At 40.3% G+C, this 24,829-nt stretch overlaps 1 protein-coding gene across 3 annotated transcripts; it reads right to left on the bottom strand.

The window, feature by feature from the left end:
- Positions 1 to 2,075: 2,075 nt before the first annotated feature.
- THUMPD3 (THUMP domain containing 3) lies at positions 2,076 to 23,638 on the bottom strand. 3 transcript variants are annotated; one of them, XM_070738290.1, is made up of 10 exons: positions 23,451 to 23,638; positions 20,385 to 20,680; positions 19,214 to 19,291; positions 14,343 to 14,810; positions 13,366 to 13,496; positions 11,394 to 11,463; positions 7,085 to 7,200; positions 6,820 to 6,927; positions 4,112 to 4,235; positions 2,076 to 3,178 (listed from the first exon to the last, which is right to left on the bottom strand). In XM_070738290.1, the coding sequence occupies exons 2-10, from the start codon at positions 20,652 to 20,654 to the stop codon at positions 3,011 to 3,013; spliced, it is 1,533 nt and encodes a 510-aa protein (XP_070594391.1). In that variant the 5' UTR covers positions 20,655 to 20,680; positions 23,451 to 23,638; the 3' UTR covers positions 2,076 to 3,010. The 3 variants fall into 3 exon arrangements, with proteins under 3 accessions (XP_070594391.1, XP_070594392.1, XP_070594393.1); XM_070738291.1 differs by having other exon boundaries at positions 23,345 to 23,461; XM_070738292.1 differs by lacking the exon at positions 23,451 to 23,638 and adding an exon at positions 23,331 to 23,435.
- Positions 23,639 to 24,829: the final 1,191 nt, after the last annotated feature.

Raw genomic sequence — 24,829 nt, 5'->3', positions numbered from 1 at the left:
GCTGCCGGCCGGGATCCTGCATAGCCGGCTGGCAGAATCTGCCTCCCGAGCCCTCTTGCCTGGCGGGAGGCAAAGCGCTGGGGGGGAGGTGTCAGGCTCCATCAAGCGAGCGATGGCTGGGAGCCGCCGAAATGAGAGAGAACTAGGGGCAGGGATTTTCGGTGGCTCCCGGCCATTGCCTGTTTGATGGAGCCTGACACCCCCCCCCCCCAGCGCTTTGTTTCCCGCCGGGCCAGAGGGGTTGGGGTTCAGCAAACCTACCCGAACTCCGACGGCAAGTTTGTCCGAACCTTCCGAACCTGAACTTCAACGGGTTCGCCCAACACTACTCAATACTGCTTGAAAGACACATCTTACTATCTTTTAATCACTCTGAAAGAAACAAGATGGTTCAAATTTTATACTAGTTGCATTTTCTATAGAAATTGGCAGATGTCTTTATCATATAGAGAATGAAGAATATCACTTAATTAATCAGGTCAAAGGATTAAAGTTCTACACATCAAGCAATTGAAATATCACTAATTAAAAAGTGCCCAATCACAAAATTCTTCACTTAAAAAACAGATGTTTAATTAGATAAGTTCTTCATTTATAAAAGGTTGAATTATAACAGGGCAGAGCATCTGCTTTTCTCAAAAATGCTTCATTAGAATATCATATTTATTATTCAAGGATTTATTTAATACTTAAGAGACTGAATATACCAGCTTTAAGTTCTTAGTTATAAATTAAAAGGAACAAATATAATTGTAAATATGAATAACAGTTTATGATTTTCTCTGAATTATGTTGTTAAATTACTGGTATGAACAAGTAGTACCTCATGATACAAACCCCTCGTCATACGAACTTTTCGAGATACGAACCCAGGAGTTAAGATTTCTTTGCCTCGTCTTAAAAACCCTTACGAACACGAGCCCAGGTCCCTGGGCTCTCTTACTGTGTGTGCGCTCACTTACTGATGCAGGGATTCCCCTGCTTTGTGACTACACCCGATGGGATTTCCCATTGGTTTCCCGCACCCGCCGAGATTCTCCGCCTCCCGACTGCCAGCTGAAGCGCCTGGGATTTTCCCCTGGCTTTCAAGCGGCTGGCCAGGTTGCCCCCCTTCCTCCTCCTTCTGGCCGGTGGAAGGCAAAGCGCTGGGGGGCGGGGTGTCAGGCTGGCCCTCCTGCCCCCCCAGCCGAAAACACAAAGGTGGATCGCCACCGCTGCCGCCACCAGCTTCAATCTCCCATTCCTCCACACCACTTCGCCCTGCCTGTCATCCTGGCTCAAGCTGGAGGCGGCAGACCGCCTTTGTTTTCGGCTGGGGGGGAGGACCTTCCTAACTCCCTCCCCCCAACGCTTCGGCCAGGACAACAGGCAGGGCGAAGCAGCGTGGAGCAAAGGGAGGCTGAAACCGGCGGCGGCTTCAGCTTCCCATTGCTCCACGCCGCTTCGCCCTGCCTGTCCTCCTGGCTCAAGTGGGCGGCGGCAGACTGCATTTGTGTTTTCGGCTGGGGGGGGAGTTAGGAAGGTCCTCCTGCTCCCCCCCCAGCCAAAAACACAAAGGCGGTCTGCCACCGCCCCTTGAGCCAGGATGACAGGCAGGGCGAAACGGCGTGGAGCAATGGGAAGCTGAAGCCGCTGGCGGTTTCAGCCTCCCTTTGCTCCACGCCGCTTCGCCCTGCATGTCATCCTGGCTCAAGCGGGCAGCGGCAGACCGCCTTTGTGTTTTTGGCTGGGGGGGTAGGGAGTTAGGAAGGTTCTCCTGCTCCCCCCCAGCCAAAAACACAAAGGCGGTCTGCCGCTGCCACTTGAGCCAGGATGACAGGCAGGGCGAAGCGGCGTGGAGCAATGGGAGGCTGAAGCCGCTGGCAGCCGCCGACCTCTGTTGTGTTTTCAGCTGGGGGTGAAGAAGGAGGACCTTTCTGACTCCCTCCCCCCAGCGCTTCACCCAGGATGACATGCATGAACGCCCGATTAAGTTCGTAAGATGAGGTATTACTGTATACCTAAATAACCTGCCTTACAAGTAACTGCTTGGGTCGTTTGATATGTGTGAAAATAAACACCAGAAAAACGAAGGATAATCCTGGTAAAAACTTTATTATATACAGGAAAAAATATGTCAGTGAATATTAACAATTAATATGAGAACCAAATAAAGTTTTGTAAGAGTATGGAATACCAAGCTGATAGTGAGATGTATGTTTATTGTATAGATCTTGTTAATTTGGAACTTGTTTGAGAATCAGTACAAGTTACTGTCATTCAGTTACTAAGCACATTCTTTAGCTCTTATTTTCAGATTAAAATTAACATTATATTCTCATGTGTCCTGCAATCTACAATGCATACAGAGTTTATTACTGCATTTTAACCTGAAATCTGGATTAAAAGGATGACAAAGGAAAAGTATAAAGACTTACACAACACCTTTTCAGTTAAGAGCTATAACAAGCATATGACAATATACAAAAGATTTAACTCTTACATTTGGACAGCAGATAAGGAACAACATTAGTGAGATCACAGAATGTAATTCAAAGCTTATAAAAGTTAGTAAAACCATACTAACATTATTGTGCCTATTTTGGGCAATAAAGTTTGTAAAACGGTACTAACTTTGTTGCCTTATTTTGGATGCCAAACAAAATAAAACGGAGGCAATTCTCCAGTGGCAAAATATTATATACTCTTACCTAAAGAAACTCTAAACTGAACAATATTAAAGAAAACAATCCTCTAATACTATATTTTGAAATATCTCTTCTGAAACTGCTATTAACCTTTTCACAAAATCGGGTAGCTTGCTTTATGAATATGAAAGCATTTGCATTTTTGCACAGTAGGCTGATAGTAAAACTGCAAGCTTTATCAACTTACTACATTTTCCTATTCAAGTGCCTTCAAGAGCTTCAAGTTGGATTTGGCACAGTATGTTTACCCCAATGGTTCATTTTCCTGAACCCACTTAATTTTGAAACACTGCCAATTTGGAATCTCAAGTAAAGCTATTGGATTACGGAGGACTGTTAGGCTTGTCTAAAATGTTATCAATACCAGCAGATTTTCTCTGCTCAATTATTTCTGAGGTGCGTTTTAGGAGATAAACAGCAGCACAGAGGCCTCCAACATTCACCCAGATTGTTTGAGACTTTTTCCACAGGTGCCCCATTTTTGACAATGCCTGAAATAGAAAACAATTCAAATGCTGTTTTTTAAAAAAAAATAAAGATTAGCAAATCAACTTTATTTGGTAAATACCTAAAGGCAAAGACTTATTGCAGCCCTGAGCGGAAATTTACATTATTTTTAATCACCAAATAGATATATAACAGGAAAGCAAATTAAAAGGTTAAAAAGCCTGCAATTAATTGTACAATTACAATTTTCTAAGGAAAAAGGGAGGGGAGAATGGAGAAAGAATGGAATAAGCATTCTTTGAAGGTGCCTTTTAGTATATAAACAAAGATATTCATTAGTGGGTAGTCTGCATAAAATTATATTATGCTTTTTACAGTCCACTAGTTCTATTTGTTAACAAAGTTAGTAATACAAGATTTACAGTTATAAACTTATATCTTAACTTGGATAATGCATACTGAAGAATTATCATCAAGTAAATATAATTGAAAGTGTCTTTTAAGTTCCCCTTGAAAAAATTATCCAGCTTACAGTTCCTCACATACAAGCTGCAATTTATCCTGGGCAAGATAAATGTGACCTCTTACTTACCTTTACTAATGTGGGATGTGAATGTGGGATAAGCAGAAATCAAAAAATACTGTAATACTGCAATAGCATTTAAATTTATATACTTCCCCATAGTACTTTACAGCATTTATTGGGCAGTTTACAATGTAAACATTATTTGCATATTGTCCCCAACAATTTGGGTCTTTATTAATCTTGGAAGGGTGGAAGGCTTGAGTCAACCCTAAATCCCATCAGGATTTAACTCCAGACTGTGGGAGAGTTTGCCTGCAATACTGCACTTAACCATTGTGCATCCAGCACTAACCTATGCCCTTTGTATGCTCTACTATGTCCTAGGGACATAAGGATTGCTTTGAAGATAACATATTACTGCCATACAGTACGCTAAAAATCATATAATTACCTTGGTAAAGCATTTTCTATCTTCAGTCAACAGCACAGCTCTCCCAGTCTGTGGTCTACAAATTCGGGCCATCTCCATAAGGCTAGAGGGGTAGAGATTCCAATTTTTCTTCTTGGACCCCATCCTACAGTGAAATTGATTATTAGTAGAAAGTGAGTAACTTTAGAAGTTCTTAATTTGATCAATTCTTAATCCGTCAACTAAGCAATGTCGCCTGGCGGGACCCAGGGGAAGAGCCTTCTCTGTGGCGGCCCCGGCCCTCTGGAACCAACTCCCCCAAGATTATAGGAACTGCCCCCACCCTCCTTGCCTTTCGTAAACAACTTAAAACCCACCTCTGCCGCCAGGCATGGGGGAATTGAGATCCTCTTTCCCCCTAGACCTTTACAATTCTATGCATGGTATGTATGTATGTATGTTTGGTTTTTATATTAATGGATTTTTAATCATTTCTAATACCAAATTACTATTGTACACTGTTTTATTGTCGCTGTTAGCTGCCCCGAGTCTCCGGAGAAGGGCGGCATACAAATCCAATAAATAAATAAATAAATAAATAATTTTGACTCTCTGTTAATAGCTGTCTAGCAATAAGTAAATCATGAATATTGTAATAATTTAAATTAGAACGAGAAACTGTAAGAAGCCATAAAGCTGTACTATTTTTCCAGTTTTTGTTCACTTAAGCTAATTATGATATAAATAGCCACTTTCATGCTATTGCATCTTTGTACAGTAATGAGCTAAACTTCCAATGATTTTTAATCATGTACAACCAGTTTCAAGAAGGAAAAGCATAAAAAAAACCTAAATAAACTTTAAACTATTTTTAATTAGTATTTTAAAGAATGAATACAAGTAATCCTTGACTTATGGCTGCTTATGTAATGATTAAAGTTCCAATAGACTCTCTCAAAAGGACCGGATTTTGAAGAAACAACCCTCTCCCCACAATCAAGTGATCACTTGATTGTGGGGAGCATGGCAACTGGCTCACAAGTAGCATCTCACAGGCAAGTGACTGAAATTTTCAATGTTTTTTGCTCGTTTCCGATGTTTGCTTTTTGTTTTCAGCAAAAAACATATACCGGTTAAAATTTGTTTAATGACTATGGTGTTCAATTAATGACCGCAGCAAAAAAATTGAGTCTGGTAATGTGATCTCTTGATTCACAACTACAAACCTATGACTATTATATTATTAATTTATAAAAGGAATATTATAAATTATATAATTCAATAAATACATTTATTTATTTATTTGATTGATTGATTGATTGATTGATTTCTCCGAGGACTCAGGGCGGCTCACAACATATAATAAACAGTGTTCAATTACCTTAAATCCAATTAAATAATTAAAATCTAAAACCCAAAAAGTATTAAAAAAAAACAATCATTCCATTCACTCAACAGTCTCTCAACACATTCAATGGCCAGAGGGCAAGGATCTAATGGCCCCAGGCCTGGTGGCATAAATGAGTCTTCACAATTTTACGGAAGGCGAGAAGGGTAGGGGCAGTATGAATCTCCGGGGGGAGCTGATTCCAAAGGACCGGGGCTCCCACAGAGAAGGTTCTCCCCCTAAGTCCTGCCAAACGACATTGCCTGGCCCTAGTTGACGGGACCTGGAGAAGGCTGACTGTGGGACCTGACCGGTTGCTGGGATTCATCTACATCAGTGATTTTCAACCTTTTTTGAGCCGCGGCACATTTTTTACATTTACAAAACCATGGGGCACATTGAGGGGGGAGGGGCGCGGCTAAAAAAAGTTTGGACAAAAAATTCCTCTCTCTCTTCCTCCCTTTCACTCTATTTCTCTCTCCCTCCCTTCCTCTTTTTTCTCTATCTCTCCATCCCTCTTTCTTTCTCTCTTCCTTCTTTCCTCTTTTTTGCTCTTTCTCCCTCCCTACCTCCCTCTATGTCTTTCTTTCTCCCACCTTCCCTCCCTCTCTTTCTCTCTCTCTTTCCTTTCTTTCTCTCTCTTGCTTTTTCTCTCTTGTTCTCTTTCTCTCTCTTTCTCTCTCTCTCGTTCTCTTTCTTTTTCTCTCTCTTGCTTTCTCTCTCTCTTGCTTGCTTGCTTTCTCTCCCTCTTGCTCTTTCTCTCTCTCTCTCTCTCTCTCTTTCTCTCTCTCTTGTTTTCTTTCTCTCTCTGAGCTTCGCGGCACACCTGACCATGTCTCACGGCACACTAGTGTGCCGTGGCACACTGGTTGAAAAACACTGATCTACATCACTGTCAAATTGATTCTGGGCAGCTAATTCCAGGCTAAACTAGGGTCGAAAATCAAAAACTACCTTGATGTTTTGAAAGTAAAAAATCTGAGTTTCAGATTGTGTATAATAAATTACCTATTTTTCACATTAGAATTTTTCTGCATAGAAGTTTTCTGCATAGACTTTGGATATGATGATTGTTGTTAAATTATATTTTTTAATCCTTCTCGTTGCTCAGTCACTTTTGTGATATAGGCAGCCACACAAATTGTTAAAATAAATAAATTTCCTGCATCTTACCAACTAGGTAGTTACTAAATGTAATGTGTTTGGGCAATGGGCCTACCCACCTCGGGTTGCTTAAGAAGTGCAATAGGGCAGAGGAAGAAACTAAAGAAAGTTAAAATATATTTGGATAGTAATTCACTGATCAGTAATCTCCCCATCCCTGAAGAAGGAATAGAATCATCCCAATATATGGATCTTTTACCTTTTTCCAAATGGCAGATCTGTTACAATGACATCCACAGAGCTGGTCCTCAGAGGGAGATTGCAGCTATCCCACTGGATGCTATCTATGGGTATTCCTGTAGAACTGCTGTTATAAATTAAAAATTCCCATCAGCTGTAAATTATTTCAAGGAGAAAGAATTGCTTAGACCCACATATTCACAATTATGAACTCATAAATACTTTCTATTATTTGGATGTTTAAAAAAAAGAAATATGCGATTATGCTACTTTTTAATTCTTACCTTTTTTTACTTTTAGTTTGCTTCAGTAAAGAGGAGATATTATTTGCTGTTTTCAACACAGCCTGTGAATGGTTATCCCCAGCAATATGATAACAATTTTGCCAGACAGTAACCCCCTGTGAATGAGAAATACAGTGACACACTATAGAGATGACCTGGAAAGGAAGAGATTTGCTTGCAACAATCTATTTGTAGCGTTTGGAGGCAGGGTTCTAAAAACAGCCAATCGTTGAGCAGACTGCTTAGCTGCCTATTCTAAACTACCAGAAGCATTTCTTTCCTGTATACATTAGAATTTGCCCAAAAACTATGTAATATCTATTTAACAGAAACGTAACTGGTTAGTTTTGTTGAATTTTTGAGATCAAGATCAAAAGGTTTTCTTTGTATGTTTCTGACCTTTGGGCTATATAGTATCATCCTGAAGTAAGGAGGGCAATTTGGGCTGGAATTTGTATTGCTAAAACGATGCACTTGTAAAGTGTGATGTCATGTGATTGCATTGCTCAGCAATGGCAATCCTGGAAATCCTAGTTGCAATTGGTAATTGAATACCACAGGTGTTAATCATGGACCCACTCTACTCCAAACCACTCTGGGCTTAGTCTCTCCTATCCCTGAGTCTTGGTAAGATAACAGACTGTCTTCTCAATTTGCCACACTGGCCTTTTCTCTTACCTATTGACATCCACCCACCCACCAATCCATCCATCTCTATCAATCTGTCTGTCTTATCTATCTATCTATCTATCTATCTATCTATCTATCTATCTATCTATCTATCTATCTATCTATCATCTCCGTCTGTCTGTCTTATCTATCTATCTACCTACCTACCTACTGTATCTATCTATTGTATCTATCTATTGTATCTATCTATTGTATCTATCTATTATATCTATCTATCTATCTATCTATCTATCTATCTATCTATCTATCTATCTATCTATCTATCTATCTACCTACCTACCTACCTACTGTATCTATCTATTGTATCTATCTATTATATCTATCTATCTACCTACCTACCTACTGTATCTATCTATTGTATCTATCTATTATATCTACCTACCTACCTACCTACTGTATCTATCTATTGTATCTATCTATTGTATCTATCTATTATATCTATCTATCTATCTATCTATCTACCTACCTACCTACCTACTGAATCTATCTATTGTATCTATCTATTATATCTATCTATCTATCTACCTACCTACCTACTGTATCTATCTATTGTATCTATCTATTGTATCTATCTATTATATCTATCTACCTACCTACCTACCTAATCTATCTATTGTATCTATCTATTATATCTATCTATTATATCTATCTATCTATCTATCTATCTATCTTTCTATCTATCTATCTACCTACCTACTGTATCTATCTATTGTATCTATCTATTATATCTATCTATCTACCTACCTACCTACTGTATCTATCTATTGTATCTATCTATTATATCTACCTACCTACCTACTGTATCTATCTACTGTATCTATCTATTGTATCTATCTATTGTATCTATCTATTATATCTATCTATCTATCTATCTATCTATCTATCTATCTATCTATCTATCTACCTACCTACCTACTGTATCTATCCACTGTATCTATCTATTATATCTATCTATCTTTCTATCTATCTATCTATCTATCTATCTATCTATCTATCTATCTATCTATCTATCTACCTACCTACCTACCTACTGTATCTATCTATTGTATCTATCTATTGTATCTATCTATTATATCTATCTATCTACCTACTTACCTACCTACTGTATCTATCTATTGTATCTATCTATTATATCTATCTATTATATCTATCTATTATATCTATCTATCTATCTATCTATCTATCTATCTATCTATCTATCTATCTATCTATCTACCTACCTACCTACCTACCTACCTACCTAATTTCTTGCCACCCTTCTCCTGGGACTGAAGGCGGCTCACAGTAAACAATTACAAAACATGAAGAAATCTAACATTAAAATATTCTAAACGTCTCAGTACTAAAACGCATAAATATCTAACATAAATTATACTCTACAGCCCTTATATATTTTAAAAAAGCAATCATTCACATTCATCCTATCATTCTTCACTTGTAGGCCGGGGTAGATATTAAAATTTCTCTGGCCCCAGGCCTATCAGCAGAAATGCATTTTCAAGGCCTTGCGGAAGACTGGGAGGGTGAGGGCGGTAAGATTCTCTGTGGGGAGTTGATTCCAGAGGGCCGGGGCCGCCACAGAGAAGGCTCTTCCCCTAGGCCCCGTCAGACAGTATTGCCTGGCTGATGGGATCTGGAGAAGGCCAACCCTGTGGGACCTAACAGGCCGCTGGGATATGTAAGCTGGAAGATGGTCCCATAGGTAAACTGGTCCCATGCCATGTATGCTGCCGCTTTCTGGCGGTTTCTGCTGTCTTGTACTTGCTAGCTCTGCCATCCCTGCCATCTCCAGCTGAACCTTTGCCATCTTCTTTCTGTGCTTGCTGTGCCCGGCTTGGCCTTTTGTGAGGCAGCTGCTGGCTGCAACAGGCCTACCCGAGACTGCACTCAACCCTTGTCCAAATTGCATGCAGCCTTCTTGCAAGGTTTTAGAACCCTAGAAAGCCTTGCAGGGGCAGCAGGTTGGCTGAGCCAGCAGAATGCAGTGGGGCCAAAAGGGTAGAGATGGGGGAGGGGAGGCAGACAGGTGAGGGGACTTGGAAGTACTAAGGTGGCTGTAAGGATGGGCTGTCTGCCAAGTAACTGGATTTTTGATTACAGTGTTCCCTCGATTTTCGCGGGGGTTACGTTCCAAGACCTCCCGCGAAAGTCGATTTTCCGTGAAGTAGCGGTGCGGAAGTAAAAACACCATTTTTGGCTATGGACAGCCAAAAACTACCCCCACGCACCCTTTTTCAAGGCAGCGCAAGGAGTCGGGCTTGAAATTAGGGCAGGTAGCGACGAAAGTGCGGAGGCCGGCAAAGATTGCTTTGAATGTCGGCTGCCCCCGGCCCCCCAGCACCTCCGGCCCCCTCGCCGCTACCGCCCGCACGCCCGATCCACCCCTCTCACCGGCTTTCGTGGGACACGGGTCCTCCTGCAGCAGCGCTGGCAGCTACGGCTTCTCATCCTCCTCATTCGGCCGGTAGCCGCTCTGAGCGCTTTGAGAATGCCCACCCCGCCCCTCTCACAGTCCCTTAGCTGAGAGCGCTTTCGTCCCAGCTATCAGCGAGGGGGCTGCAGGAGAGGTGGGGGCAGGCGTTCTCACAGAGAGGGAGAGAGGGAGAAAGAGAGAGAGAGCAAAAGGGGGGAGAGTGGAAGGGAGAGAGAGAGAAAAATTATAGAAAAAGGGAGAAAAAAGAGAAATGAGAAAATGATTGAAGCAGAGAATGACAGGAAAGAAAGAGAAAGAGAGAGAGAAGTGACTCTTGATGATGACATATGACGTCATCGGGTGGGAAAAACCGTGGTATAGAAAAAAACCCGCGGAGTATTTTTTAATTAATATTTTTTGAAAAACCGTGGTATAGCTGTTTCGCGAAGTTTGAACCCGCGAAAATCGAGGGATCACTGTACACGATTGTGGGAGTAATTGCAACAGCTGTAATTTCAGAGACCAGGGTAACCTGGTTAGCACAATTTCTAATGACTATCTGTAATGTAATGTAATCCAATTGGAACTCAGGGTAGAAAACAACCTGCTCCATTGGTTTCTTATTATCTATTTGCTATCCCCTTCAGCCAGGCAGCTCAAAGGCCTTTCCAAATTCAACTGCAAGGTGCTGGGAAGTACTGCAGTTTCTTGAATAGCAATAGCACTTAAGACTTATATACCGCTTCATAGTGCTTTTACAGCCCTCTCTAAGCAGTTTACAGAATCAGCATATAACCCCTAACAATCTGGGTCCTCATTTGACCCACCTCGGAAGGATGGAAGGCTGAGTCAACCTTGAGCCGGTGGTGAGATCTAAACTGCTGAACTACAGCTAGCAGTTAGCTTAAGTAGCCTACAGTGCTGCGCTCTAACCACTGTGCCACCCCGGCTCATGAAGAGTTTAGGCAAGCTGTAGGCTCAACATCTCTGTAACTATTCTGTAAGGATTCTAATAAGACATTAAAGGAACATGTACTGTTTCCTGTACACATAGTATAGTAGTGATTTAAGTTATATATCCAAAGCTCAGACAAAAATCTAAGATGTGCAGGTTACCCCTGTCAGTAAGATTAAAATGACTATATATACTCTTCCCCATTTTATAATAAGCCATATTTCAGAACAGTTACTGCTATGAGAACCTACCTCTATTGGTATAGCACCTGTCCCACACATGGGATCAATTATTACATCGGCTGGCTGAGGCTCAGACAATCTAAACAAAACCAGCATAAAAATAAAGCAGAGTATAATATTAAGACACAAAGGAAACTAACTTACCACATCATGGAGGGAGCGTGAAGAGCAAAATAATAAAACAACAAGCAAACAGCAAACAAAACAAAGCCAAAAGCTAAGATACACACAAATGTAATATTATTAGCTTTTTTCATTCCCCTCCTCCCCCTCATCAATAGTCTAAGAGCTATTGCTACTGTTCCATACATAAAATGCATGGCATGGAGAAAGTGGACAAGGAGTTCTCCTGCTTTCAAAATACAGTGTTCCCTCGATTTTCGCGGGGGATGCGTTCCGAGACCGCCCGCGAAAGTTGAATTTCCGTGAAGTAGAGATGCAGAAGTAAATACACTATTTTTGGCTATGAACAGTATCACAAGCCTTCCCTTCACATTTTAAACCCCTAAATGCAATTTACCATTCCCTTAGCAACCATTTAGATTATTACTCACCATGTTTCTTTATTAAAGTTTATTAAAAAAATATTTATTAAAAGTGGATGAAAGTTTGGTGATGACATATGATGTCATCGGGCAGGAAAAACTGTGATATAGGGTGGAAAAACGCAAAGTATTTTTTAATTAATATTTTTGAAAAAACGTGGTATAGACTTTTCGCGAAGTTTGAACCCGCGAAAATCAAGGGAACACTGTACTATGAGTGCTAATCATTTAATGAATCTGATTGGAAATAAATTTAGAAAAGACAATACACCGTGATTAAACTGTGGAATTTAATTTGAATGGCTTTAACTGAATATTATGGAGAACACATCCATCAGGGTCTATTAATCTTGAAAGCCAAATATTATCACTAGACATAGCCAGAGATACCAGTTGCAGGAGAATAGTGGTGGAAGGGTATGTGTTCATCTCCTGCTTTTGAGAACCCTGGTACAGAACCCTGGTTGGTCTGTAACAAAAAGCTGGACTAAGGTAGAGTTTGCCCTGATCTGGCAAGACTATTCTTATATTTTAATCAATTTCAAACATATTTCCACTGGTAGAAAAACAGCTTCCTGCATGCCAAGATAACATAAAATGGAAGGTTCCTTTCACCTATGGAAATTTTAATTTAGGAAAGCATTTCTGCTAGAGAACAAGTGAAAAGCAATATTGCTACTACACTCTTTACATATGTAGGTCTTCCCTCTATAATGGTGTACTCTAAAGAGAATTCCCCAGAATTGCTCCACAGCAGGGGTAGGCAAAGTTGGCTCTTCTATGACATGTAGACTTCAACTCCCAGAATTCCTGAGCTAGCATGATAGGCTCCGGAATTCTGGAAGTTGAAGTCCACAAGTCAAAGAAGAGCCAACTTTGCCTACCCCTGCTCCAGAGGAAGAGAATACATAAAGATCACCCATCTTTATTTTGTCCCATCAGTAAGAGCAATTCCCTAAGTAGAATAGTCCTATCAGCAGAAAAATATGTAGACTCAATCTATCAAAAGTAGTTTTTATGTTATAGTAGTGATGGGCTGTAATTCTTCATACAAAAAGGCAATAAGCCTTTTTGTATGGAGCTTATCTTTTAAAGGGAGCAAAACAAAACATAAACAATGACAAAAGAGAACTACAGTAAACATCTGGTTGAAGTTTAAAATATCATGGTTAGTGGTGGTTTGCTACTTGTTTGGTTGAACCGGTAGTGGCGGGAGGCTCCGCCCACCTGCCTGGATGTCATCACAGACTATCTGCACATGTGCAGAAGCACATCTCCGAACTGGTAGCAAAGGTAAGTGAAATCCATTAATGATCATGATAATAGAATAGTAAAACATATACATACTAGGTTAGAATGTATAGCGTAATTATACATATGATTTTTAATTGACTATTTGATTTTGGTCAAAATTTGAAATACATTTTCACACATACCTCAGCATTCCATATGCAAGAGTGGAACGAAGAGTTGTGGGCCCAAAATGTGTAATATTTCTTCTATGAAGACTCTGCTCTGTTAATGCAATCCCTATTATCACTTCATTATTGTGGATATTGAGAAGAACCTTGAATAAAGTAGATTAATATTTGGTAATTATTGTTAAGATATTCATGAACTGGGAGAGCCAGTGGTAACAAGGTTAGCCAATGAATGGGCATAGCAACTAAGTCAGCCAATCGGAGCTTGAACACTTCTGAGTTTGTGCAGAGAATTGAAATTCAAACAAGCTTAAGGCTGGATGTGGCTCCAGTCCACTCTGCACTCTCCTCTCTGTACTCTCTCACTCTGAACTCTGCTGAAATGAAACTAACTGTTCTCTTCTGTCTGTAACTGCTTGAAGAACTCTGCTTATGATATTGCAAATTCGTCTGTTACTATGTTTATAAAGAAGTTTATTAATCCAGCTGAATCAGTCATCTGTGTGTGCTTCTGGTTTTAATTTTTGCAGTTATTAATAATAATATTAAGGACCGTAATTAAACCTGGGATTACAGTTGTAATTCATGCCAGTAATTAAGTATGTCACATGACTGTGCCCAATTGCATGACCTTTTTTGTAGAGATTGTTAAGTGAACATCATGGTTAAGTGACTCTATAAAGGGTTTTACAGGGTAAAAGTAAATGCCAGTTTCCATGAAAAAACAGTGTAAATCATGGTCATGTGACTGAAGGATGCCACAAATGGCTGTATATGTGGGCCGGTTGCTGGGCAACCAAAATGCAATTATGTGATGAGGAGCGGACTGGCAGTCAGAACCTCAAATCTGGGTTGTAGCTCTGGGGAAGCCCATTGTAACTTTGGACTGTCACTAAGCGACTGATCATAAGGTGAAGACTATATGTATTGGTGTTTTAAACATTCTTCCCACTGAACATATAAGGGGAGACTTTCAAAGAATGAAATGTTACCTCTACATCGAAATTGGTCATATCTGCTTTCCATTGAAAGAAGTCTTGTACGGCTCCTCCAAAATCTCTTGCTGCTTCATCTGATTTAAAGTTGTGGATATCACCAGCTCTATTACAAGTTACCCGGAACTTCAACAGTTCAGCTTCCATTTCTTGTTTCTTACCATCACCTGATTCCTCTTTGTTGTCACCATTAGATGTTATCTCTTCCCTGGGTTCAGAATGCTCGTCATCAGCAGTTTCTGCATCTGGGACTTCAGCAGATTTGGAATCATTTTCTGCTGTTTTTTGCAATTCTTCATTGTCTTCTTGATTTTTATTCTTATCTAGCTTCTCCTTCTTTGCATGACTGCCCTTATTTCTTCTAGTTTTTCTTTTTTTAAGACTTGTATTTAACTTCCATACTTCCAAAGAGTTGGTCCAGGGGAGATCCTTAACCAAACCTTCTAAACCCTTTAAAGTTTCTTCCTGTAACAATTAATAAAGGTTTTGATACAAATTCATAGTATACACTTGCATATTTTCCATTTGAGAAAATGAACTCATTTTTGGAAAGCAGTGGATGGTCTGCTGTTCTCCAAATAATGTTTTTTAAAATAATAATAATAATAATAATAATAATAATAATAATAATAATTATTATTATTATTATTATTATATTTGTATGCTACCCCTCTCCGAGGATTCGGAGCGGCTCACAACAAACAATACATAGTATACAAATCCAATATTAAAAACAATTTTAAAACAGTTTAAAACACTTTAGTGTTATCTACAGGTAATTCCTCGGATCCATGGGTTCCTCTAGCGCAGGGGTCGGGAACCTATGGCTCGCGAGCCAGATATGGCTCTTTTGATGGCCGTATCTGGCTCGCAGACAGGGCTCCTAGCACTGAGCTCCCGCTCGCAGCTGTCCCCTGGCTCCTGCTCGATGCCACGGTTTTCGGCGCTGTCCTGCTGGGCCCCAAAGACGGAAGGCAGGAAGAAGGAGAGCTCCATTCTTCTCGCCTTTTTCCCGCCTTCCGTCTTTGGGGCACAGCAGGACATCGCCGAAAACCGCGGCATCAAGCAGAAGCCGGGGGACAGCTGCGAGCGGGAGCCCCAGGAGGGAAGTACCGGCAGCGCCCCGCCCAGCTGAAGCTTCACTGGCGTCGGCGGCAAATGTCCTTTGTGGCCCGATGGGAGGGGGGGGGGGCTGCAGCGGCCGCAGGCAGTCGCAGGGAGATGGCGGCGGCGAGAGGGAGCTCCAGCTGGGCTGGGGGTTCGGGGGGGCCATGAACGCCGCCCGGAGCCAATGGCTTCTTTTGGGCTTACTTGAATTCCTGCTGCTGGTAAGCGCGCGCGGGTGGCCGGGTGGGAAGGGCGAGGCGCGAGGGGGAGGCAAGTGGAGAAGCGGAGAGAGAGAGAAGTGGACCAAAAGAAAGAAAAGGGAAAGAGAGGGAGGGAAAGAGAAATGGAGAGGAAGGAAGGAGGGAGGGAGGGGAGGGAGGGAGAGAAGGAAGGAAGAGAAAGGAGGGTAGAAAGAGAGGGAGAGAGAGAGGAGAGAGAAAGGAAGAGGAGAGATAGAAAGGAAGAGAGAGAAAGAAAGAGGGATAGAAAGAGAGAGAGAGTGAGAGATGCTCAGTGAGCCTTTCTTTGAAGTTGCCTTTCTTTCTTTCTTTCTCTCTTTCTCTTTCTCTCTTGCTCTCTTGCTCTTTCATTCTTTTTTCTTTCTCTTGCTTTCTTTCTTTCTCTTTCTTTCTCTCCTTCCTTCCCTCCTTCCATTTCTTTCATTCCCCCTCTCTATTTTTATTTCTCTTTCATTCTTTCTTTCTCTCTTTCTTGCTTTCTTTCTTGCTCTTTTTCTTTCTCTCTTTTACCTTCCCTTCCTCTATTTCTTCTTTTCTTTCTCCTTCCTACCTTCTTCCCTCCCTCCCTTCCTTCAGTCCTTCCTCTCTTACTCTCCCCTTTCATAAGTTTCCTTGCTTCCTTCCTCTGTTCCTGTCCCTTCCCCCTTTCTTTCTTTCTTTCTTTCTTTCTTTCCTTCCTTCCTTCCCTCCCTCCATTTCTTGCTTTCCTTCTCCTTCCTCCCTTGTTTCCTCCCTCATTCCCTTCTTTCACTCCTTCTTCTCTTACTCTCCCCTTTCACACCTTTCCTTGCTTTCTTTGCACCCTTCCTCTGTTCCTGTCCCTTCCCTCTTTCCTTCCTTCCTTCCCACCCTCCGTCCATTCATTCACCCATTCCTCTCTTGATCGCCCCTTTTACCATTCCTTCCTTCCTTCCTTCCGATGTGGGCCTGGGCCAGCAGAGTAGTTTGCTTTTGCACCCCGTCTCGAGCTCCCTTGGTGCCAACCCGGCCCTCCCCACTTCAGAGAGAAGGGGGAGAAAGAGAGAGAGAGAAAGAGAAAGAGAGAGATAAAAAGAGAAAGATAGAGGGAGGGAGAGAAAGAGATAGAAAGAGACAAAGAGAGGGGGAGAGAAAGAGAGAAAGAAAGAGAGAAAGGAAGATACGTACGGCTCTCGCGGAATTATATTTCAAAATATGTGGCGTTTACGGCTCTCTTAGCCAAAAAGGTTCCTGACCCCTGCTCTAGCGAATTTTCACCAGAACTAATTCATTCAGAAAGGGTACTTACATTAGAAATTCAAAACTGCAATCAGAAACACGCCTCTGTAGCCCTATGACTTAGATTGAATTACTGCTGCAGTCTCCGCCATTTTTAACCTTGCTGGGCTGTTCGGGATCACAATGCAATTTCCTGAACCCAGCGGGAAGGGTGTGTGTGTGTGTTCTTGGTCACATGGCCAAATAAGATCTGGTGATTTTTACAGCCAGCCTGGCATGGCATTTTTGGTTTTTTTAGTGCTGCGTGTAGGATCCACCTGTATTGCCTGGACTTCAGAACTGGGGTGCCGGAACTGATTTGGTAAGTATTTTAAAATATTCTTTTTTTGTTACTCTATAGTACTGTACTGTTTGTAAACACTTTGGGAACTGCTGTGCTTTTTTTGAAGTACTGTACTATACTTTGCAAATTACAGTATTGTATTTGTAAGTACAATTCTTTGCAAAGATAAAGTTTTTTGTATTTGTTTTGAAACTGTTTATAGAAATGCTAGCCAGCATCTACACAAAGCATTCTATAATGCAGCGATTTTCAACCTTTTTTGAGCCGCGGCACATTTTTTACTTTTATGAAACCCTGGGGCACATTGAGTGGAGGGGGGGGGAGCCCTAAACAAGTTTGGACAAAAAAATTCTCTCTCTCCCGTCCTCCCTTTCGCTCTATTTCTCTCTCCTTCCCTCTTTCTCTCTCTTCCTTTCTCTTTCTTTCTCTCTCCATCCCTCTTTCTTTCTCTTCCTTCCTTCCTCTTTTTTGCTCTTTCTCTCTCCCTCCCTACCTCCCTGTCTTTTTCTCTCTCTCCTTCCTTCCCCCCCCTCTCTCTCTTGCTTTCTTGCTCTCTCTCTCTCTCTTGCTTTCTTGCTCTCTCTGTGAGCTTCGCGGCACACCTGACCATGTCTCGCGCCACACTGGTTGAAAAACACTGCTATAATGTGCTGTATCTCTTCACTAGAGACTGCTGGTTTTCAAATTTGCAGGCTATCTATTTGAGGTTTTGGATTTTGCCTGGAGAGGCTTATACTGATCAGGGCAGTATTTTTTTTAAAAGAGGTTTTAAATCTAAATTGCCTCCAAAAGTTGTGAGTGCCCCATCAATGGAGGCTTTAAAGAAGAGTCTCTTCACTGCTAACTCTTGTGAGAGCAGTGAGTTAGACCAGTGTTTCCCAGCCTTGGGAACTTGAAGATATTTGGACTTCAACTCCCAGAATTCCCCAGCCAGCGAATGCTGGGAATTCTGGGAGTTGAAGTCCAGATATCTTCAAGTTCCCAAGGTTGGGAAACACTGAGTAGACTAAATGACCTCAAGGTCCATTCCATCTCTGTTCCTATTGCAAGTCTAGAGATCTGTAAATCCCTCTTGGTGATTGGCTGGAAACTCTTAAGCTACTGGTAATTAGTGGCAGGTGGTCGGTAAATTACTACCTCATCTCTCCTCTGGACAGCTGTCTGAAAATGCTTGAGCTGATCAGCAGCAAATGGGTTTTTTAAAAACTGCAAATGGAGCTGCTTGGAGGCAATATAATTCCTTATTTGGCTGTACTGAAACAACTGATTGACGGCTGGGTGGGGAAGTAAGTCAGATCTTCCTTCATTTAATGAGCCATTTGATTCAGTTAATGAATTTGATTTTTAAAATAAATAAAATTGAGTCTAATTCATTTGATGAATTTTTTTTACTTATGAACCTAATGGGCAGGCTCCATTGGATTCAAACCTCCAGAACTACCTGTATTAGGGCAGAATCTTTTTAATTGGATGCAAAGAATACAGACTGCTTCCAAGGAAGACCATATGTTTAAGTAGTTTAAAATGATTCTTAAAATATGAGTAAAATTGCATTGTGGATGGTTATTCTTCCCATTTTTATGCTTTTTGTTTATATATTGTTTTGCTAGTGTGCACTAAGTATCATTGAATTTTCAGGTTTTCAGACTTTAGAAGATGAGCTATATTTCAAAGAAGAGGCTCTGTTCTGTAGTTCAGATGCATGCCCTTTAAGTTTCCATTTTTATAAAATCAACAGTTTTGAAAAAACAAATGTCTAGGTTATTTATTTTTCCCTTCCCTCTCAACTTGCATAGAGTTTATTAAAATGAAAGCTGGGAAATAGAAATGAGATTTGGTAAATTCCAGAAGCTTTGAAGAATGGTAGAGTATCAATATTCCCTCCGCAAATAAATATTCTCAAACCCCAATTATTATTGAATCATTTTTTTAATATAAAATTTGAATTTGCTTACAATTATGGAATAAAAATAATAACTTACCTTAGTTTCTTTGAATTGATAATCTTGGAATTCTTGAACGACGACAAATAAATTATCAACTGATCTTAACTGGTGAACCTGGATGAAATTACATATTTTTATTTTACGTGACATATGTATAGTACACTGTACAATTTTAGTTTTTACAATTTCAGAATTATATAAACTAAAACTGCTCCATTCCATAGTACTTTTTAAAAAAGTGAAAAGTTCTATCTAAAACGTAGAACATAAATCTACCAAATACATTGCTCAAAAAAATAAAGGGAAAACTTACAACACAATATAACTCCAAGTAAATCAAACATCTGTGAAATCAAACTGTCCACTTAGGAAGCAACACCGATGGACAATCAATTTCACATGCTGTTATGATATTCAACTTTGTACAGTACAAAGTATTCACTGAGAATATTTCATTCATTCGGATCTAGGATGTGTTATTTGAGTGTTCCCTTTATTTTTTTTGAGCAGTATATATTGAAAAATACTAGCTGGAATAGATGAATTTCAACCTTATAAAATTTGGTACAATGTGTGTAGGAATGAGACCCTCTGGAGAGTGTGTGCCAGAATCCTGCCTACATGACATCACCCTACCCTCATGCCTACATGACATCACTCACTTCACATAGCCAAGATGAGGTAAGGTACTTCCCTCTGGCTGGTAGATGATTTCATCTAGGTTGCAACAACAGGATGCTAATTAAAGCTGGTAGAGGGGGGGATAAGTGGGGGGATAAGTGGGGGGATATTCCATATTATTTCTTTCTTCTACCTTTGGCTCCTTGGAAAACTGTATAGAAGCAATAAACACTTCAAAGGCAGTCGACATCTTTGTATCCTGACAAATCTAATTCCATCAAATGTACTGTATTATAGTAGTCTGATCCACCAGCTATCCAGCTCTAGCTTTTACAACAAATTATGATAAAACATATGGTTTAGTAAAGTGTATGAATCAAGTCCCAGCATGTGGATTCAAGAGCATCCAATATAATAAATAAAATATTAAATATTATAGAATATGTTGCCAGAAGTTGGAGTGAATGTTAAGCTATAAATCTGAAATTTATAGCCATCAGCAACATATACATGTGGGTAACCTCAAGGAATACTGCAGCCTCAGAGCAATATTCAAATAGCAAATTGCAGAATAAAATTTTCAAACCTTTGGAAGACTTATAACTGGAATTTCAAAGTAGATCTTCCCACGGCCATTGCTAATCCTAGATATTGATCCTAATTTTTCTTGTACTTCACCGGCTGCAGTCAGCTCAAATCCAGTTGGTACAGTAGCTCCAATAGTAATCACAATGTCTTTAGGATTCTTTGGCTCTTCTTTATTCTCATCTAATGGTGTACTTGCATCACTGAGGTCCACTTCAGATAACACATCGGCAGCATTTGCAACTTCGGCAGCATTTGCAACTTCAGACATGCCGGCAATCTAGTAGTTTTTAAAACCTTCCAGAAAGAAAATACAAATAAAGAAACATTAAAATAACAATTAAAATAATGGATAGTCTTTAAAAACAGGAGTAAAATACAAAGCAATGGAAATACTTATATTTCTACCCATGTAAATGATCTTATTAACTCATAGCATATCTAGGTGGTGTGATAAATGTCTGTGGTGGCACTCCATTTATGGAATTCCTTTCCCAGAGTACTGCCCACATTAGTATCATGTTGGGGTCAGGCTTTTCATTGCATATCTTAATCCATAGTTTTAATTTTTGAAAGACCACTTTGTTTTTTACCTAGTTTACACGATGCTTTTACTATGTACAGGTAGTCCTCACTTAATGACTCCCCTGTTTAATAACCATTCCAAGTTATAATAGTGCTGAAATTTTTTTTTTACAACCAGTCTTTCCACTTAAGTCAGACACAGTGTCTGCAGTCATGTGAACAAGATTTAGAAACTTTGCAAACAAACCATATTTACTATTGTTGCAGTGTCTCGCAGTCACACAAACATCATTTGCAGGCTTCATAGCCGGCTTCCAACAAGCAGAATCAATGCAGAAGTTGGCAAGTTGTAGTTATATGATACCTTGTTTAATAAGCATGGTGAATTGCTTAATCTCATTTAATGATCATGTCACTTGATGTCAGAGTTGTCAGTTCCAATTGTGGTTGTTAAATGAGAACTATTTCTATTTCTTGATTGTATGTATATATCTTTATTCAGATTGTATTTTGTCCATAGTGCTTTGGATATCGGTTTAAAAAATTAATAAATAAAATAAAATAAAATATCTTGACCTGGCAGATGAAAAACTGAAACACGGAATATAAGAATAAATGATGAAGAACGTAAATTAACCAATTAAATGAAAAACAGATATATGTCTGTGAAAAAGGAGGTGCTAACAAACCTAAATGAAGATGGACTGATTTTATGGAGCTGATGCTATTAAGTCTAGGGTGTTCTCAACATGACCATTCATTTAGTGACTTCCAAAATTAGGAAGCTGCTGAAAAAAATGGACGTGACCCATGTCCAAAATTATGGCTGTTGCAGAAATGAACTGATTTCCAGTAAATGTTAAATTGTACAATACAATGAGGACCATGGACCTGAAAATTAATGTATTGAAAAACACGGTATTAGGTATCACGTGGTCTGTTTGTAAGGAATAAATTCTTATTGGAAGATACAAAAATACCTACATACAGAAGTGTGCCTTTGCTCACATTGTTATTTTTTAAAATGAGAATCTGGTATCTCAGAAGAAAGATAAAATCTGGATGCTGTGGGAATGGATCAGTTATGTTCTCAAATAAATTAGGATTAGGACTGGAGTATAATATGGACTAAGTATAAAAGCATGTGACTACACAACAAGTCAACCCCCCCCCCCAATGAAGATCCAACTGCAAATCCCAACAAAGTTTTTTCAAGAGGCAACTGGAGTTTCTGGTTTTTCTTTGAAGACATATTTCACTTTCCATCCAAGAAGCTTCTTCAGCTCTGAGAGCAAAGTGTCTTCAAAGAAAAACCAGAAAGTCCAGTTGTCTTCTGAAAAAGCAACTTTGGGATAACCATGTCCTCGATGATTGAGAATCTTCAGACACCCAACTGCAAAACAGGCAAATTTTTTTAAAAAAAGGATGGGTACAAATGAAGTGAAACAGATGATTAGGGAACTGGAGGCTAAAACATGATGAACGATTGCGGGAACTGGGTATGGCTAATCTAATGAAGAAAAGGATCAGGGGTGACATGATAGCAATGTTCCAATATTTGAGGGGCTGCCACAGAGAAAAGGGGGTCAAACTATTTTCCAAAGCACCTGAAGGCCAGACAAGGAATAATGGATGGAAACTTATCAAGGGGAGATTCATCATAGAAATAAGGATAAATTTTCTGACAGTGAGAACAATCAACCAATGGCTTTCAAAAAGACACTGGACAGCCATTTGTCAGAAATGGTTAAGGGTCTCCTACCTGAACTGGGTTGGACTAGATGATCACAAGCTTTGCTATCTATTCTATAATTATATATAATATATATATTATCTATTCTACTCTATATTCTACATTTTATAATATTATATTATACATTATACTCTATTCTCTAGTATATTTTATTCTATTCTCTCTTCATAGAAACATAGAAGATTGACGGCAGAAAAAGACCTCAGGGTCCATCTGGTCTGCCCTTATACTATTTCTTGTATTTTATCTTAGGATGGATATATGTTTATCCCAGGCATGTTTAAATTCAGTTACTATGGATTTACCAACCACGTCTGCTAGAAGTTTGTTCCAAGCATCTACTACTCTTTCAGTAAAATATTTTCTCACATTACTTCTAATCTTTCCCCCCACTAACCTCAGAGTGTGCCCCTTTGTTCTTGTGTTCACTTTCCTATTAAAAACACCTCTCCTGAACCTTATTTAACCCTTTAACATACAGTATTTAAATGTTTCGATCATAGCCTTTTTTCATCAGTTTGCAAGGGCAGGGAAATTACAAGGATGGAAGATGTTGATCTATAATATTCATTTCCTTAACCATATCTTTGATTCGCCATTTCTTAACCCTATTTTGAACTTTGAATCAAGTTTTTACTCCCAGTGGGCAATTCCGTGATCGGCATGTACCTCGGTATACTGACCGGGCTGCTTATGGGTTCTTCAGCCAAATTTAAAGACCGCACACAAAGATATCAACACTACACGTGGGTTGCTTCGCGAAAGGAAAAAAACCCTCTCCCTCCTCACCCAGTCTGCCCGCTGCCCTCGTTCCCCTGTATAACGCGAGCAGCCGCGACCGAGCGGGAAGAATGAATCGCGGGTGAAACCGAGTCCTGCGCGGTGCTCTTCCTTAATAAACTTTCAACAACGCTCCTTCTCCCCTCGCGCATAGGGCACGAGGAATCCGCAAACACTCTTCCGGAAAAAAGGTCAGGAGCGGTGAGCGGAGGCTTCCGGACGAAAGAGTTCACGAGATGAGCGGACTTTGACTGGAAGAGAGAGAGAGCGCCGCTTAGCGGGCGGTTCTACTTGATGGTTGGACTCCATAACTCCGCCGCCCCGTGTTGCCATAGCATCCCAGCGCGAAGATTTCCGAAGGGCGGGGTATGCTGGCTTTTGCAGCTGGGCTTGGTTCCTTTGCTGCGGACCTAAAGGAGGATTGGGCTCTTTCCTTAGGTGGCAGCTGCCTCAGCAGCCATGGTATTTTTATTAGAGCGCTGGCCCCTTAAGCAAGGAAACCTAATGGCAGTTTTACAAGAAAATTAGAATATTTTCTTAAATTACTTACTTACTTACTTACTTACTTACTTACTTACTTACTTACTTACTTACTTACTTACTTACTGTTCTTACTTACTTACTTACTTACTTACTTACTTACTTACTTACTTACCGTACTTACTTACTTACCTTACTTACTTACTTACTTACTTACTTACCTTACTTACTTACTTACTTACTTACTTACTTACTTACTTACTTACTTACTTACTTACTTACTACTAATATTTATAAGCTGCCCAATTCCCAATGGACTCTGGGCTGACAACAATAATAAAACAGTATAAAAATAAAAAATACAATCATAACAAGAGTAAAAAGCAGTATAAAAGTACATTTAATACCCCGTAAAAAAAAACCATACACACTCTCAGTCATTCATGGCTGAACCAAGGTAACAACTTAATGGTCCCAGGCTTACCTGAAAAGCCAGGTCTTAATGGAGACATTAAGGGCAGGGATAGTGCGGATCTCCGGCAGCAGTTGGTTCCAGAGCATTGGAGCCGCCACATAGAAGGCCCCTTCCCCGCAGCCCTGCCAACTGACACTTTAGTGGACGGAACCCGGAGAAGACCAACTCTGTGGGCCTTTATTGGTGGCAGGGAGGTATGAGGTAGAAGGCAGTCCTGCAAATAGTCTGGTCCTAAGCCACGTAGGGCTTTAAAAGTAATAACCAACACCTTGAATTGCATCCGCTGCACGAATCCCAGCGACCAGTTAAGTCCCACAGAGTGGGTCTTCTCTAGGTCCCGTCAACTAAACAATGCCGTTTGGCGGGACCCAGGGGAAGAGCCTTCTCTGTGGCGGCCCCGACCCTCTGGAACCAACTCCCCCCAGAGATTAGA

This window comes from Erythrolamprus reginae, chromosome 2, assembly GCF_031021105.1.
Source record: "Erythrolamprus reginae isolate rEryReg1 chromosome 2, rEryReg1.hap1, whole genome shotgun sequence".
NCBI classification, from domain to species: domain Eukaryota; kingdom Metazoa; phylum Chordata; class Lepidosauria; order Squamata; family Dipsadidae; genus Erythrolamprus; species Erythrolamprus reginae.
This window is presented reverse-complemented; position numbering and strand designations above follow the sequence as displayed.